Here is an 11,861-nt window from a genome sequence, read left to right as displayed (position 1 = left end):
GGGTTTTGTTTAGATGGAGAGTATGTAACAGTCTATGAACACGTGTAACGGTCCAGTGCCGCGCAAATCTAAAGCAGCAGTCATGCTTCACGCAGTAGGCTGCCTGAGTGACACAGAAGCTTGATCATCTTATGGGCGTGCGTTCGCCCTCGTTTAAAAGTCTACACGAATATCTGAAAAACGCCTTTGTGGGCCTCCGCGTAAGTAGAACCTCATGGAGGCTAGTGGTAACCTTCAACTTTCAGAGGGCCGGGAAGGCTGTAGGAAAAGGGGCAAGAGCGGGTGATCCCTCAGGCGAAAGGGCTAAGGTGGAATGTGGTGTAGAGAAGTGGAATGTCTCTGGGCTGCTGTGCTTGTATTCCGTTGCGACGGGGGGCCCCTCGTGCCGGCCTCTTTTGACTCTGTACCCCAGGGATCCCGCCGAGCCCCTGGGTCCTCTCCCCGAGCCATGAATAGCCCCTGCCTTAGCCCTCCGTAGCCACTCGAGTGCCAGCTGCTGAGCTCTTTCTTTGCCAAACTTCTTTGACTGAAAGACCTTGTATCGTGCTTGGGGCTCTTCCATCCAAAACACCCTAGAAAAGCAGCACAAGGCAACGAGCAAATAGGGAAAACTTCAAGGGAAGAACAAGATTTTTAAAGTGCTTGGATGTGCTTACATGTATGTATATAGCATTTGCCGTACTCAATATTTGCATAAAAAAGCATTCCTTGTCTTCCGCAACTAAAACAAAGGCTACTGCAAATGGGTCACCTCTTCGTCCCGTTCTCCCCCCTGTTTGACTAAATGTTTTTCTTGCCATAGGACCTAGCCCCGTATGAAGCTTCTCTGCTCGAAATCTAGTGCCTTAAGGATATTGCTGAGTTGGCGGCGAGTCCTACTACTAAGCTATTACGCCGTGTAAAGGGCTGAGTTTAGATATGGTTGATGTGAAGCTTTCTGTCATGCGCCCATGCTCCCAAGACGTTCTTGATAGGATTTTACCACTAGAGAACATGAGTCCTTACCTCCATTCTCGGCTTTCACCATCGTACTGTAGCACCGGATCCACGGATTTGCGAGGTCCTGCTGCAGCGATAGCGGCGAGCATCTGAGGCGGAAGGGGGAGGGGCTTGCGGAAGCCTTTTCTCGTCCTTACAGGCACTGCTGCAATCCCCAGTGGTGATGAAGGGATACTAACGCTGCCACTGCTTGTAGCGTCTTTCATACTATGCCTCCCGTTGTCTCGCCAGAGGCTCCCGCCGTATGCTGAGGGGCCACCGTGGCCTTTTGCCTGTTTCTCAGTTTCCTGAGTATCTCCCCAGGTATCTTCGTGGCATTTGTAAGGGCCACCTACTGGAGAACGCATAAGATGTTGGTGTGGACTGGGCCTTAAACTAAAGGTAGCCCCATTGGTTCTGCTGGGAGGCAACAGGGTACCTTGCCCTGTCTGTTTTGCTACGGTGCACCCCTCAGCCGGGCGCTCTCTCTCCCTTGTCGCTCCTTCCCTTCTCCTGCGGCCTTCAGTTAAAGTCTTTATTCCCCCAAACGCTCCTCGGTTGCAGGAACGAGGGCTCAAACTAACGAGAGGCAGCATGGGGTCTTTGTCCTCCAGGGCACTCTCCCGGGCCTCGTCCTCTGAAGATTCTGAACAGAAAGCTGTAGTACTTACGAAAAAGTCTACGGAGAGCGCCGTTCGGGGATACCGGTTTAGGGTGGTGGAATGCCCACTGGGTTGCCTTTCGAGCCCTACAAAGGGATCATTAGCCTCTGGCAAGCGGCAAGGCGACCCCTGCCCGTCATCTCCGTCCTCTCTGGCAAACGTGCTCTTCGCGGAAGCGCGCTTCTTGTGTGAACTCGGATGCCAGCAGGCTTTGGCTTTGATGGGGCTGCAGACTTGGGGGTCCACCTCTGCCCTATGGGGGATTTCCCACTGTTGCGTGGGACTGCCCCAATCGCTTACGGGTGGAGTGTCTTCAGTGGAGGCCCGCATCCAAGAAAGCCCTGCTAAAGGAAATGGATGGGGCCCTTCAGTCACAGAGAGCGCCCCTAAAGGGCCTTTGGGCAATTCCATAGCAGCAGATGCGGTGATGCGACTGGGGCTGACCGAGCAATAGATATCTCTTGGAGGGGCACCTGGGGCCGCAGAGTCATCAGTCCCTAGATAACGTGGGGCCCAGCAGTTTACCTGGTGCATAAAGAAGCAGCATGTACAAGTGCAGCTATAACAGGTGCGTATGCGAAGAGACCGACCCAGCATGCGCCCTCTCTCTCTATGCATGTATCCTTCTACCCTGGTCCAGCAACCACAAGAAGGGCAGTACAGGCGGCATGCGAACAATGGCTTAGCTCTTAATTCCAGACGTTTGAGCACATACCTTGAGTGCGCTCCGTTTGCCATGGCTGTCGGCGCTCATACCCACCCTGCTGGCTAATGGTAGCTGGTGTGGGGGCCCCTGAACAGGAGGGAGCTCCCAGTCAGTGGCTGCAGTAGCCTGTGCAGCTCGCTGCAGCAGAAGCTCAAGCTCTTGCTGGGGGTTCACGAGGGCATGGTCGCCTCTGCAGCACCCAGCGCCCTGCGGTGCCGGCTCCTGTAGAGTACCACAAAGGCACAGGGGCCCCCAGGAGACACCCAGAAGCAGATGCTCGAGACAGTAGCACAGCCGAGATTCCACTGAAGGAGCTCCCGGTAAGCAAGCACATTGAGGGAGTTTATTACTTCCCCTGGAACAAGACTCATCGCTTGGACAGTCCTTTTTCGCTGATCTTGGTGTTGCCACCGGTGCAGGCATTGATAGTGCCACTGAACCTTCATCTGGAGGCGCCGCCACTGCGCCCGAAGGACTGACACCCTCACTGGTGCTTATTTTCGGGCGTTGGCCATTCTGGAAATAATCCTGCTGGCGTATGAGGCAGCAGCTAATGCGGTGATTATTGCTACTGCGCTCCTTCGGGCTCCTGCTGCAATCCTGTTCCGCAGCCCAGAGCGGCGAGAATTTCTGTGCACATAGTTCCTTTATGGTTACGACAGCAGCAGTGGCGCGTTCAGCGGCAGCGGGGCCCACGGCAGCTGCTGTTGCTGGGGCGTCACTCCTGTGATCGGGGTTGACTTCATCCTGAAGCCCCTCTTGGCCTCCGACCTCAAGGAAACTGTGTTTTGTAATGCCGCCAGGAGCCCCTTGTGTGAAGGAACCGTGCAGCTGAGTGGCACGGGTGTCGCTTTCTGGAGACTTCTTGTTTTGACCTTTAGCAATTGTGTCTTGCTGGAGTGCTGCAGCGGCATCCAGGGGACAGTGTGCATCGTTTCTGCTGCAAACCCGGCCACTGCTTTCGCTGCCAATACTTGGAGAAGACGCAGAGTATGGAGAGGAAGAGCCGCTGCGAATTGCCTCCTTCACAGGCACATGCAAGCGGCCCGACCATTTGCCGTCTTCGCTGCTAGGGCTGCTGCTGCAGTCAACTCCGCGGAAGGACGACTCCACAGGGATGTCGAGAGGCCCCTCTGGCCGACTGGAGGAACTGCATACAGTGCTGCAGTCTAGATCATCCGAATCTTTGCCGCTGCTAGCGCTGACGTCTTTGCTGCGGTGGGGACTCCACCACCGGTACGCCTTGCAATTGCTGCTACTGCTGCTCCCGCTGCATCCAGTGTCTGCGCAACAGTAACAAGCGCCCTGTTCGGTTGCCACTGGAGCCTCGGTGAAATTGTATGTACCTCCCCAGTCTTCTGCTACCTCATCAGCTCCTGCTGGGCTGCTGCTGCTGCAGCAGGCGACCCCAACGGGGGCAAAGGAAAGCAGCTCCGGAGGCGCCGTTCCATCTCCTTGCTGTAGCTGGTGCGCTGCGACCACCTTAGTCTCTCCTAAGTATTCAATCGCCTCCATTTTGGGTGGGCAGTGAACTGCAGACTTGTGCTGCGTGTAGTTTCGGAGGTGGGACGGGAGCTGCGACGGTGCTGTTCTGTCTGAAAAGGATCTTTGCGCCGCTTGCCAGCCACAGAGGATGAAATGCGGAGGAAGGCGGCCATTCGTAGCCTTCAACCGCTTTTAGGTCTTTTGAAAGGGACTTTGAAGAAGATGCAGTTGGTGGTACCGCTGCTAGGTTTGTTGATGCGAGTACCCCTTCGTCCGCGACACCACCTTTTCCTTGATGGGGGGGGGAGCGAGGTCCGTGCAGCAGCAGATCTGCAATAAGCTGTTTCTACGGTGCTTGTGGCGCTTGATAGAAGCCTCTTGAAAGAATCAGGGGGAGGAAATGCTGCAAGGAAAGAACAGAGAAACTGCGTGACCAGGGACTAGGGTATAAGATGGGTAGGCTGTTTGCTGTCCCCTGTTGTGGATGCATATTTGTATCCGCCTGCTAAACCTTCAAAGCGCTGATAGAAAGCGTACAGAGAGACTTTGGCTTGGGTCAGCGGGGACCCCAAGGCAAGAACGTGGGAGCGAGACAGGCGCCCGTGTAGCCCGTGCAGAAGAAAAGGCCCTCTGGAGCTGTTAATTCTCGCTCATTGCTGGCCGGATGGGCCTTCAGTAAAGAAATCCATCATATTATATAGTTTGAATGCAAAAACAACAGGGAAACGCACAGAGCAAAGGGGGGAGCGGCAGTTCCTGGGGGTTGCCTGTCCCCGAATTGGAGGTGGTTCGTTCTCGAGCGCATTGAGGGTGAAGGAGGCAAGTTTGCACGTAACAAGCTAGTTACCCATGGCCTTAAGCCCTGGAGCTAATATATTCGATAACTGAGACATGATATGCCTGAACACATTTTCTAATCCTTTATTTGCGAAGATTTGGAGCCCCTGAAACCTCACTTGTTCTGGCATGGCACACCCGGTGTACCCCCTCTACCCTCACCCACCACCATCATCATCCGGACACTGAACCAAATCCAATCTTAAACACATGATCTAGCTTTAAAAATATGCAAGGCAGGAAGCTGCTTTTTGGGAACTGATGCAAAACCAAATAAAGTGGCAATACCTTCACGCTTTGCACATGCGGCTTAACAGAATCGACGTTACTGACTTTGTTGAGGTTCATCTCATTGCCGCTACTCTAGGTGCAACATAAGAGAATATACTAGCCAACATACGCAGTAAGTTACAAGCAATTAGCCAGGGGGTAGGCTCCCTACAATTTGCCGAAGAGGATGCAACCTACCAAGACGCACCAACAGCGCTCGGTGGATAAAACGGATCCACTCGCTGCCTGTAGGCTCTGATACAAGGCTCCAAGGATAGGAAATGGCTTTTACGTGATATCTATGGCTGTGGGCTAACGAAGCATGTAACCCTGGGATTCCAAATAGTTAAATCTACTCAAAGCTGCCTGGAGCAGCAGACTGCCAGAAGCGGCATACTGCCCGTACACTGGCTGCCTGAAAAACAAAGCTACAAGGTTGACAGGGTAAATCTAATGCATAAGCGACAGCTCTTGAAGAATTAAGGGAGCGTTTGTGCGTGAGTAGGGGGGCTGCAGCAACTCAGAGTTCGGGCACCTCTGCCTATTGACTGCGTGCACAGAAGTCGCTTTTTCACACGCGTTTTTTCCCCAACCGCTGTACTCCTCTCTAGCCTAAAGTCAACTACTTACTTATTGTGCTGAAATATATTATAAAAGAAAAAATTAGACAAATCGCAGCGCAAGTCGCCTTCGAGTTTTCGTCCACCTTCCCCTTGGGGCGGCAACCAGAGCCCCCGTTGAAATTTGCTGGGGTTGCCTAGCTGTTAAAATGTTGGTTAGTCTTCCGAAATCTGGAGCTTATGCTATAGTTGAGGGCACTAGCCATTGCTAGAAGACGTAACTAGGGCAACAGCAGCATGTTTCTTTGTAGCGGCATGTGCATCGCTTATTCATCAATGCAGTCCGGGTGCTCGCTGCCGCTGCACAGCCCGCTGGCACTTGAAGGGAAAAAGATGGCGTCACAGCCCTCCCTGAAATAAAACAGAAAACACACTTAGATACAGTATGCCCTTGTGCATTCTATGTCTCTATCGTCCTACATACAACTGCCCACCTCGATGAGTTTACTAGTTTCTCCCACCCTGAAAGTTGTTCTCTGTTGCATGCCTGCATTCTTGTGGGGCTTACTGATTTTCTGGAGGGCCCTGATAAGCACTTTCTTTGGCTTCTTCTTGCTGCACTGTTTTTTCTGTCGCCTTCAAACAGGGAATCGCGGAAGCGACAGCTGCAGAAACGCTGCTGGCCGTCTGCTGCAACAGTTGTAGCAACTCTAGCAGCAAGTCGCTCACTAACACCCAATCGTCTTGCTGCATCAGGTCGTGTACACCAATTTTGCAGGAGCAACAGCTGCAACTGGTGCTGCACTTGAACTCGATGCAAATCAATTCCCCCGTAAAGAAGGTACAGATTTGTTTCCATGCCACGCTAAGCTGGCGCTGCTTCTGGCCAGCAAGAAGTCGACGTAGGGGGTGCATGCAAAGGCGTAACACAGGTGCCCGCAGCGACGAAACAGCAACCGCAACGCGGAGCAGAAGTACCCACAGGCAGCAACTGTTGCTGTCGTTGCCGCTGCTGTCGACGACGTCAACCGAGGGAAGGCAATAGCCATGGTGATCCAGCAGCACCTGCAGCAGCTGCTGCAGCACTGCCACGGGATACTGTTGCTGCGCTGCACTCCATCTGTCGTTTCCGAGAAGTGCCTGCCTCGTGAAGCTCAGACAGCACATGTTGGGGCAGCTAGAGGCGCGAAGGCTGCAACATGCCGTACGGGTGCCTGGCTGTTCAAGTGCCAGAACCACGTGTGCCGCAGTGGCCGTCGCAGAATGCACAAGCAATGAAAAGTTCTGCTGTAAATGGTGCAGCGCCTGTTGCTGCGCCGCATGCTGCTGCCCCTCAGAAGCAGTAACTGCTGCAGCTGCTTCAGCGAATGCTGCCACAAGGCCGCCACGAGCTTCTATAATGGCCAGCGCATGTTGTTGTGCAACCCCAAAGCACGCAGCTGGTTCTTCAATTGTTGTCGCTGCCCCCGATGCAGCGCTCGCGGAGGGGACTGTTGGAGGCTTTGCTGTTGCCTGAGCTGAGGAAGCACGTGACGGGAGGCAAAGCTGCTCCAGAGAGGGCTTCACAAGCTGTGCCCAGGAGCTGCACATGAGGCGAGCAGTGGCAGCACTAGCTGCTGCCGAGGAGCCCTTTAAAGCAGCCGCAGACGAGTGACCACAAGAAACCGCTATTCGACCTGAAAGGCAGCTAGCCAGCGCATGCAGAACCACGGTGGCGTTGCTTTCGAGCACCACAGACAGGCGGAATGTAGCAGCCACATCATGACACACCTCCTCACTCCCTCTGGCCCTGCCTAGAGAGGGACTCTGGGCATCCAACTTCCCCTGGAAAGCAATGGGAGGCTTGAATCGCCTACACGTCACGCTGCAAGCGGTTCTGAGGCTGCTCGTTTGGCTGATGCTCTTGTCGCTGCTGGTATTAGAACAGCTGTCGCTGCAGCACTGTCTGTTCCTAGCGACAGTAAATTCAAGGATCTGCTGCAGGAGCTTACTGGCAAGTGGCTGCTGCTGCTGCTGCGACTCTTGCTGCTGCAGCTGCATGTGTGATTGTGCAGTGGGAAGAAGGAAAGTGTCTGCGTTTACAGCAGCAGCCAGGAAGTCTTCCATCTGCTGTTGCTGGGTGGCTACCTGCCCCAGTCTAGCCGAATCCAGAGAAAACCGCATAACTGCTGCCGCCGCAGTTGCCAGCGTGTCCTGCAACGCAGCAGCAGCAGCTGCTGCTGCTACTGTTGCTCCTCCTGCTGCGGCTGAAAGTGGATCCGCCGATTCTGCCGGCATTGAGCCTCCATCTGAAAAGGGGTGGTTGCTGTAAAAAGACTGCATCTGCTTGCCAATGCTTCGTGCAGCCTCAGTGAGTGCAACAATGACCTTGCTCAAGCACCCTGCTGCTGCTGTGGCTGCCGCGGATTCCTCAAGCCCCAGAAGCATAAGAAGCAATTCCACCAAAGTGGCAACATATGCGTCCAGCGACTCGTGCAACGGCAGAAAATTTGCCGCTGCTCGGACGCGAGGCAGCTGCACCAGCACACAGACACAGGTCAGCGGTGCCTCGACTGCAGCTGCTGCTTCTTCCACGACACGCTTTGCTTTGCTGCTGTAGCGATTTTCACGGCCGGGTGGCCAGTCTCGTTGCAGCAGAGACAGAAGCAGAGCGAGCTGTTCCCTGGCTCGTCGCATTGCAGCACCAAGAAGCAACAGGAGATCCTGCTCGAGCTTCTGTTGTAGCTTGTGCTGCACAGACGCGCCGTCCAAGGAGCTCAAATGATGACGGTCTTGTTCGCGCAGCGGCTGCAGCTGCAAGGGACGCTGCTGCAAGGCAGACGCTAAGCGCACCAAGTGGAAACTCTCGGCTGCATGTTGAGAAAGCGGCAGTGGTGTCGGAGCCGTGCCTTGCATGGTGTCAGGATGCAGCAGCGGCTGCTTCACAGCTGGAAGCAGCAAACGCAGCAGTATAAGAAATGCTGGAGCAGCAACTTCCGCGGAGAATGCGCAGACGGCCCGGCGCACTGTGGCAGCCCTTAGTGCAGCAGACGGCTGTCTATCTTTCTGCAGCAGCAGCAAGAAGCCGCATGCAACGGAGGAAGCAACCTCTGCTGCTGCCGCCGCTGCTGCACTACTGCCGCTCCGTGCGGCTTTAATAATCAGACAGCACAAGCCCAACGCACTTGCTGCCGGTGCTCCCACTGTTGCTGAAGGCAGTGTTGCGTTTGCTGCTGTATCGACTTCCGTCCGCCCTGCATCACTAGCAAACAGCACGTCCTCGCTGTGTGGGGTAGCCATGTCTGCCGCTGCTAAAGGCACTGAGAGCTCGTCTAAAGCTGCGGCAGCAAGAACGTCTGAAGCTGACTCGCGCAGTTCCAAGCCAACTCCCCCGTGAAGCACACAATGAAATGCCACCACAATAACGATTTTGCTGCTACTGCCGGGGATACCACTGGAAGGCCGCCATGCACGCAGCAGCAGAGCCAGCTGCATATATAACGCCAGCTGCTTCTGCTGCTGCAAGGAGTCCACATTCAGCAGCAATTGCTCCGTTCGCCTGCAAATGCCACCCTGTTGCAGCTCCTGTAGCTGCAGCTTCAGTTGCTGCACTACCAATTCTGTGGGCTTCCTCAGCGCTTGTCTGTCACAGCAGCAAACGGGGCACGCGAGCCTTTGTTGCAGCAGCAAGAGCAGCAGCTGCAGCAGTAGATATTGCATCCGTTCATGCTGCGTCTGCTGCACTCGCGCATCCTGAAGTAGGCAACATAGGAATGCACAAAATTCGCTGCAGCTGTTGACACCGCAACAGCAAGGAGAGTTACAAGTGTTCCCTTGCTCTTGCTGCTGTTGTTGCCCTTGCTGCAGCTCCAAATGGTGGTGATTATGCAGCTCAAGACTTGCGGCTCCTATGCGGCGCAGCACCTGCTGTGCTGCTCCCGCTGGTAAGGACTGGTGCACGTGGTGCTGCTGGAGAGCAGCATCAGCATCAGCATCCCCATGGCTTGTTGTGAGCTCCTCTACTTCTGCCACTCGCGGAGGCATTCGGTCCGAAGCCGACGAGGCTTCGGGGGTTGCGGCAGCCCCTTCTACAGCTTCTGCTGTTGCAGCTGTCGCGACTGCACGTGGTGTTGCTGTGCATTGCTGCTGCTCCTCTGACTGGTCCCCTGACAAAAGCAAAGACTGCAGCAGCAAGGCAGTTTGATACCAGCAACTGCTGCCGCCTGGTCTGCGCTTGTTGCTGTTGCCGCTACTGCTGCTGCAGTCTTTGCCGCAGCAGCCTATGCACTGCGGCACTGAATCGCCTACAAAACATTCACCGCCTTTGCCGCTAGAGCTGCTGCTGGCTTGCACGCGCTTGGCTAGTAGGGATACCCTCTCGGGCCGCTCTTCCTGTAGGTGCTGATTCTGTTGATGCTGCTGCATGATCTGGTAACACTTGGCTTGCTGCCGCTCGCCTGAGGTGTCCTCCATGAGCAAGGCTGCCAGGTTCTCAGGCAACAAAATATCACTGCTATTATTCCATGTTTCCTCCTGCTCCTCCGCAGCAGCATCTGCAGCCACGGCAACGAGTCGCGCCTGCTGGCTGATGGGCAGCTTTTGCTTGTGCTCTCGATGCAAGCCTACATTTTGCTCCGACGATGCCTTAGGCTGCTGAGCTGAGGTATGGCGCTCTGCACCATCAATTGATGCATTATCAGAAAATGCAGCGGAGGACAGAGCGAGGGAATGGTCTGACAGGCTCTGCTGCCGCCTCCGCTGGTGAGCAGAAGGCGTATATCTGCTGCCTGCAGGGAAGGGTGCGAGCCGCTGCAACAACTGCAGAGCTGCACCGTGTAGGCCTTCTGATGCTAACGCTTCTGCTTCTGGTGTCTCCTGAGCTTCCACGCCGTATGCTAATGCCTGCGTCTTCCTTGCCACTATTAATGATGCGCAGTCTTCCGAAGGGCCGTCCGCAAGGCTCCTCCTTGCGGGCACGGCGCAGGCGTCTCTATCTGCCCCGCTGTAGCCATTTCTGCTGCGAATTTTCCAATTTCCGCTACTCTCCAGCGGCATAAAGCCTTCATAAGACCCACTAGAGCCTCGCTGTCGCCTCACTTGCTGCTCCTGGTGCTGGGAGATCGAATCCCCCTGCACACGACGAAGCAAAAGCGCGTCATTTTGGAGCTGCGCTGGTTTCGGCCGGCGGTCTGTAGGATGTGGCAGCTGAGGCTCTTTGTGCTGCTCCTGCTGCTGGAAATCTTCGGCCCTTGAAATAATGGGCTCCGTAGGAAGCCAGCATTCTGCACAGGGCATATTACGTGGGAGTTGGAATAGCAGCTGGTTCCTGTACCACTGGTTTTGTGATGAGGAGACGGCTGCCCCAGCAGAAGCAGAAGCAAGAGGAAGGAAGGCTGTTAACGGGGGATGCTAAAATTCGCAAACGGCTGCTGCTGCTGCAGTCGTGAGGATAATGGATTTCGCGTGGGCGGAAAGCGAGCTTGTTGGACTGGCTGTGGCTTCCTTAGCAACGTTCAATTTCTACCTGGCTGCCCCTTCTGCTTGGTGCGCCCTAAGGCTTGTTCATTTCCTCACTGCTGCCGATTTGCCTACTGCGCGGTGTACTGCCAAAGGCGTAGACATGCACATGGCAGACGATGTAGAACCACACGAACGGGAGCAAGATGCAGCAGACATACGCCGCATTTTACGGCAAGAGGGGCCTACCAACGAGTAGAAGAGCTGCAGCTCTTGCGGCAGCTGTTCTAAGTCTGCTGTACAGGATTCCGTAGATGGACATAACTCACGGAGATACCCTTTCAGCGTATGCCACCCGAGCCTCGGGGCAACCGAGAAGATAGGCAGACAAATTCTTTGAGTGCAATGCGGACAGACTAGAACAGGGCATGGAGAGCGCTCTAAAATCCCATTTAGTGGCTGTCACAGCCGTTGACAGAGATCCCCCCAAGATGGCGCGAAGCCAATGGCCCGAGAGCTTCTTAGAGTGTAAGCGAGCAGGAGAGGCAGCAGAAGGACTAAATAAGCCAAGGGAAGCCAGAGGAATATGAAAGGGTAAGTAATGCGGCAAAGAAATTAACAAGCACGAGTACCGCGGTTGATGCGCATCGTTACGCTGGGGGCTGGCGATGGACCCAAGGATGTTGGGTGCTAGGGCACTAATTAAAGCTAGGCCTGTGTGGGTAATTCTTCTCACAGTTGCCAAATTTACGCTTTTTCGCTAAAAGGTTGCTGGATGTCTGCTTTCGGCGCCCCCTAAGGAACCTTCTTCACTGCACCAACAGGCAGACCGCTACAGCGCTTTCCCTCGCTGCGGAACTTTAACTACCTCTTTCCTCAGCATAGCCATCACTAGCTCTCAGTATCACAGATAGGAGCGTGCTCTCC

The 11,861-nt window shown here is 54.8% G+C and overlaps 2 protein-coding genes across 2 annotated transcripts; both read right to left on the bottom strand.

The window, feature by feature from the left end:
• Nucleotides 1-241: 241 nt before the first annotated feature.
• Nucleotides 242-3,861, bottom strand: LOC34617588. Its single transcript, XM_026335641.1, has 4 exons — nucleotides 3,043-3,861; nucleotides 2,356-2,829; nucleotides 1,006-2,165; nucleotides 242-572 (listed from the first exon to the last, which is right to left on the bottom strand). The coding sequence occupies exons 1-4, from the start codon at nucleotides 3,859-3,861 to the stop codon at nucleotides 242-244; spliced, it is 2,784 nt and encodes a 927-aa protein (XP_026191426.1).
• A 2,201-nt stretch (nucleotides 3,862-6,062) lies between these two features.
• On the bottom strand, nucleotides 6,063-10,772 carry LOC113146907. Its single transcript, XM_026335640.1, has 7 exons — nucleotides 10,297-10,772; nucleotides 9,921-10,230; nucleotides 9,622-9,719; nucleotides 8,797-9,270; nucleotides 7,104-8,739; nucleotides 6,684-7,046; nucleotides 6,063-6,638 (listed from the first exon to the last, which is right to left on the bottom strand). Exons 1-7 carry the CDS (start codon nucleotides 10,770-10,772, stop codon nucleotides 6,063-6,065), a joined length of 3,933 nt encoding a protein of 1,310 aa, XP_026191425.1.
• Between the last annotated feature and the right edge of the window lie 1,089 nt (nucleotides 10,773-11,861).

Source organism: Cyclospora cayetanensis, unplaced genomic scaffold (genome assembly GCF_002999335.1).
Source record: "Cyclospora cayetanensis isolate NF1_C8 unplaced genomic scaffold, CcayRef3 CcayRef3_contig_75, whole genome shotgun sequence".
NCBI lineage: Eukaryota > Apicomplexa > Conoidasida > Eucoccidiorida > Eimeriidae > Cyclospora > Cyclospora cayetanensis.
This window is presented reverse-complemented; position numbering and strand designations above follow the sequence as displayed.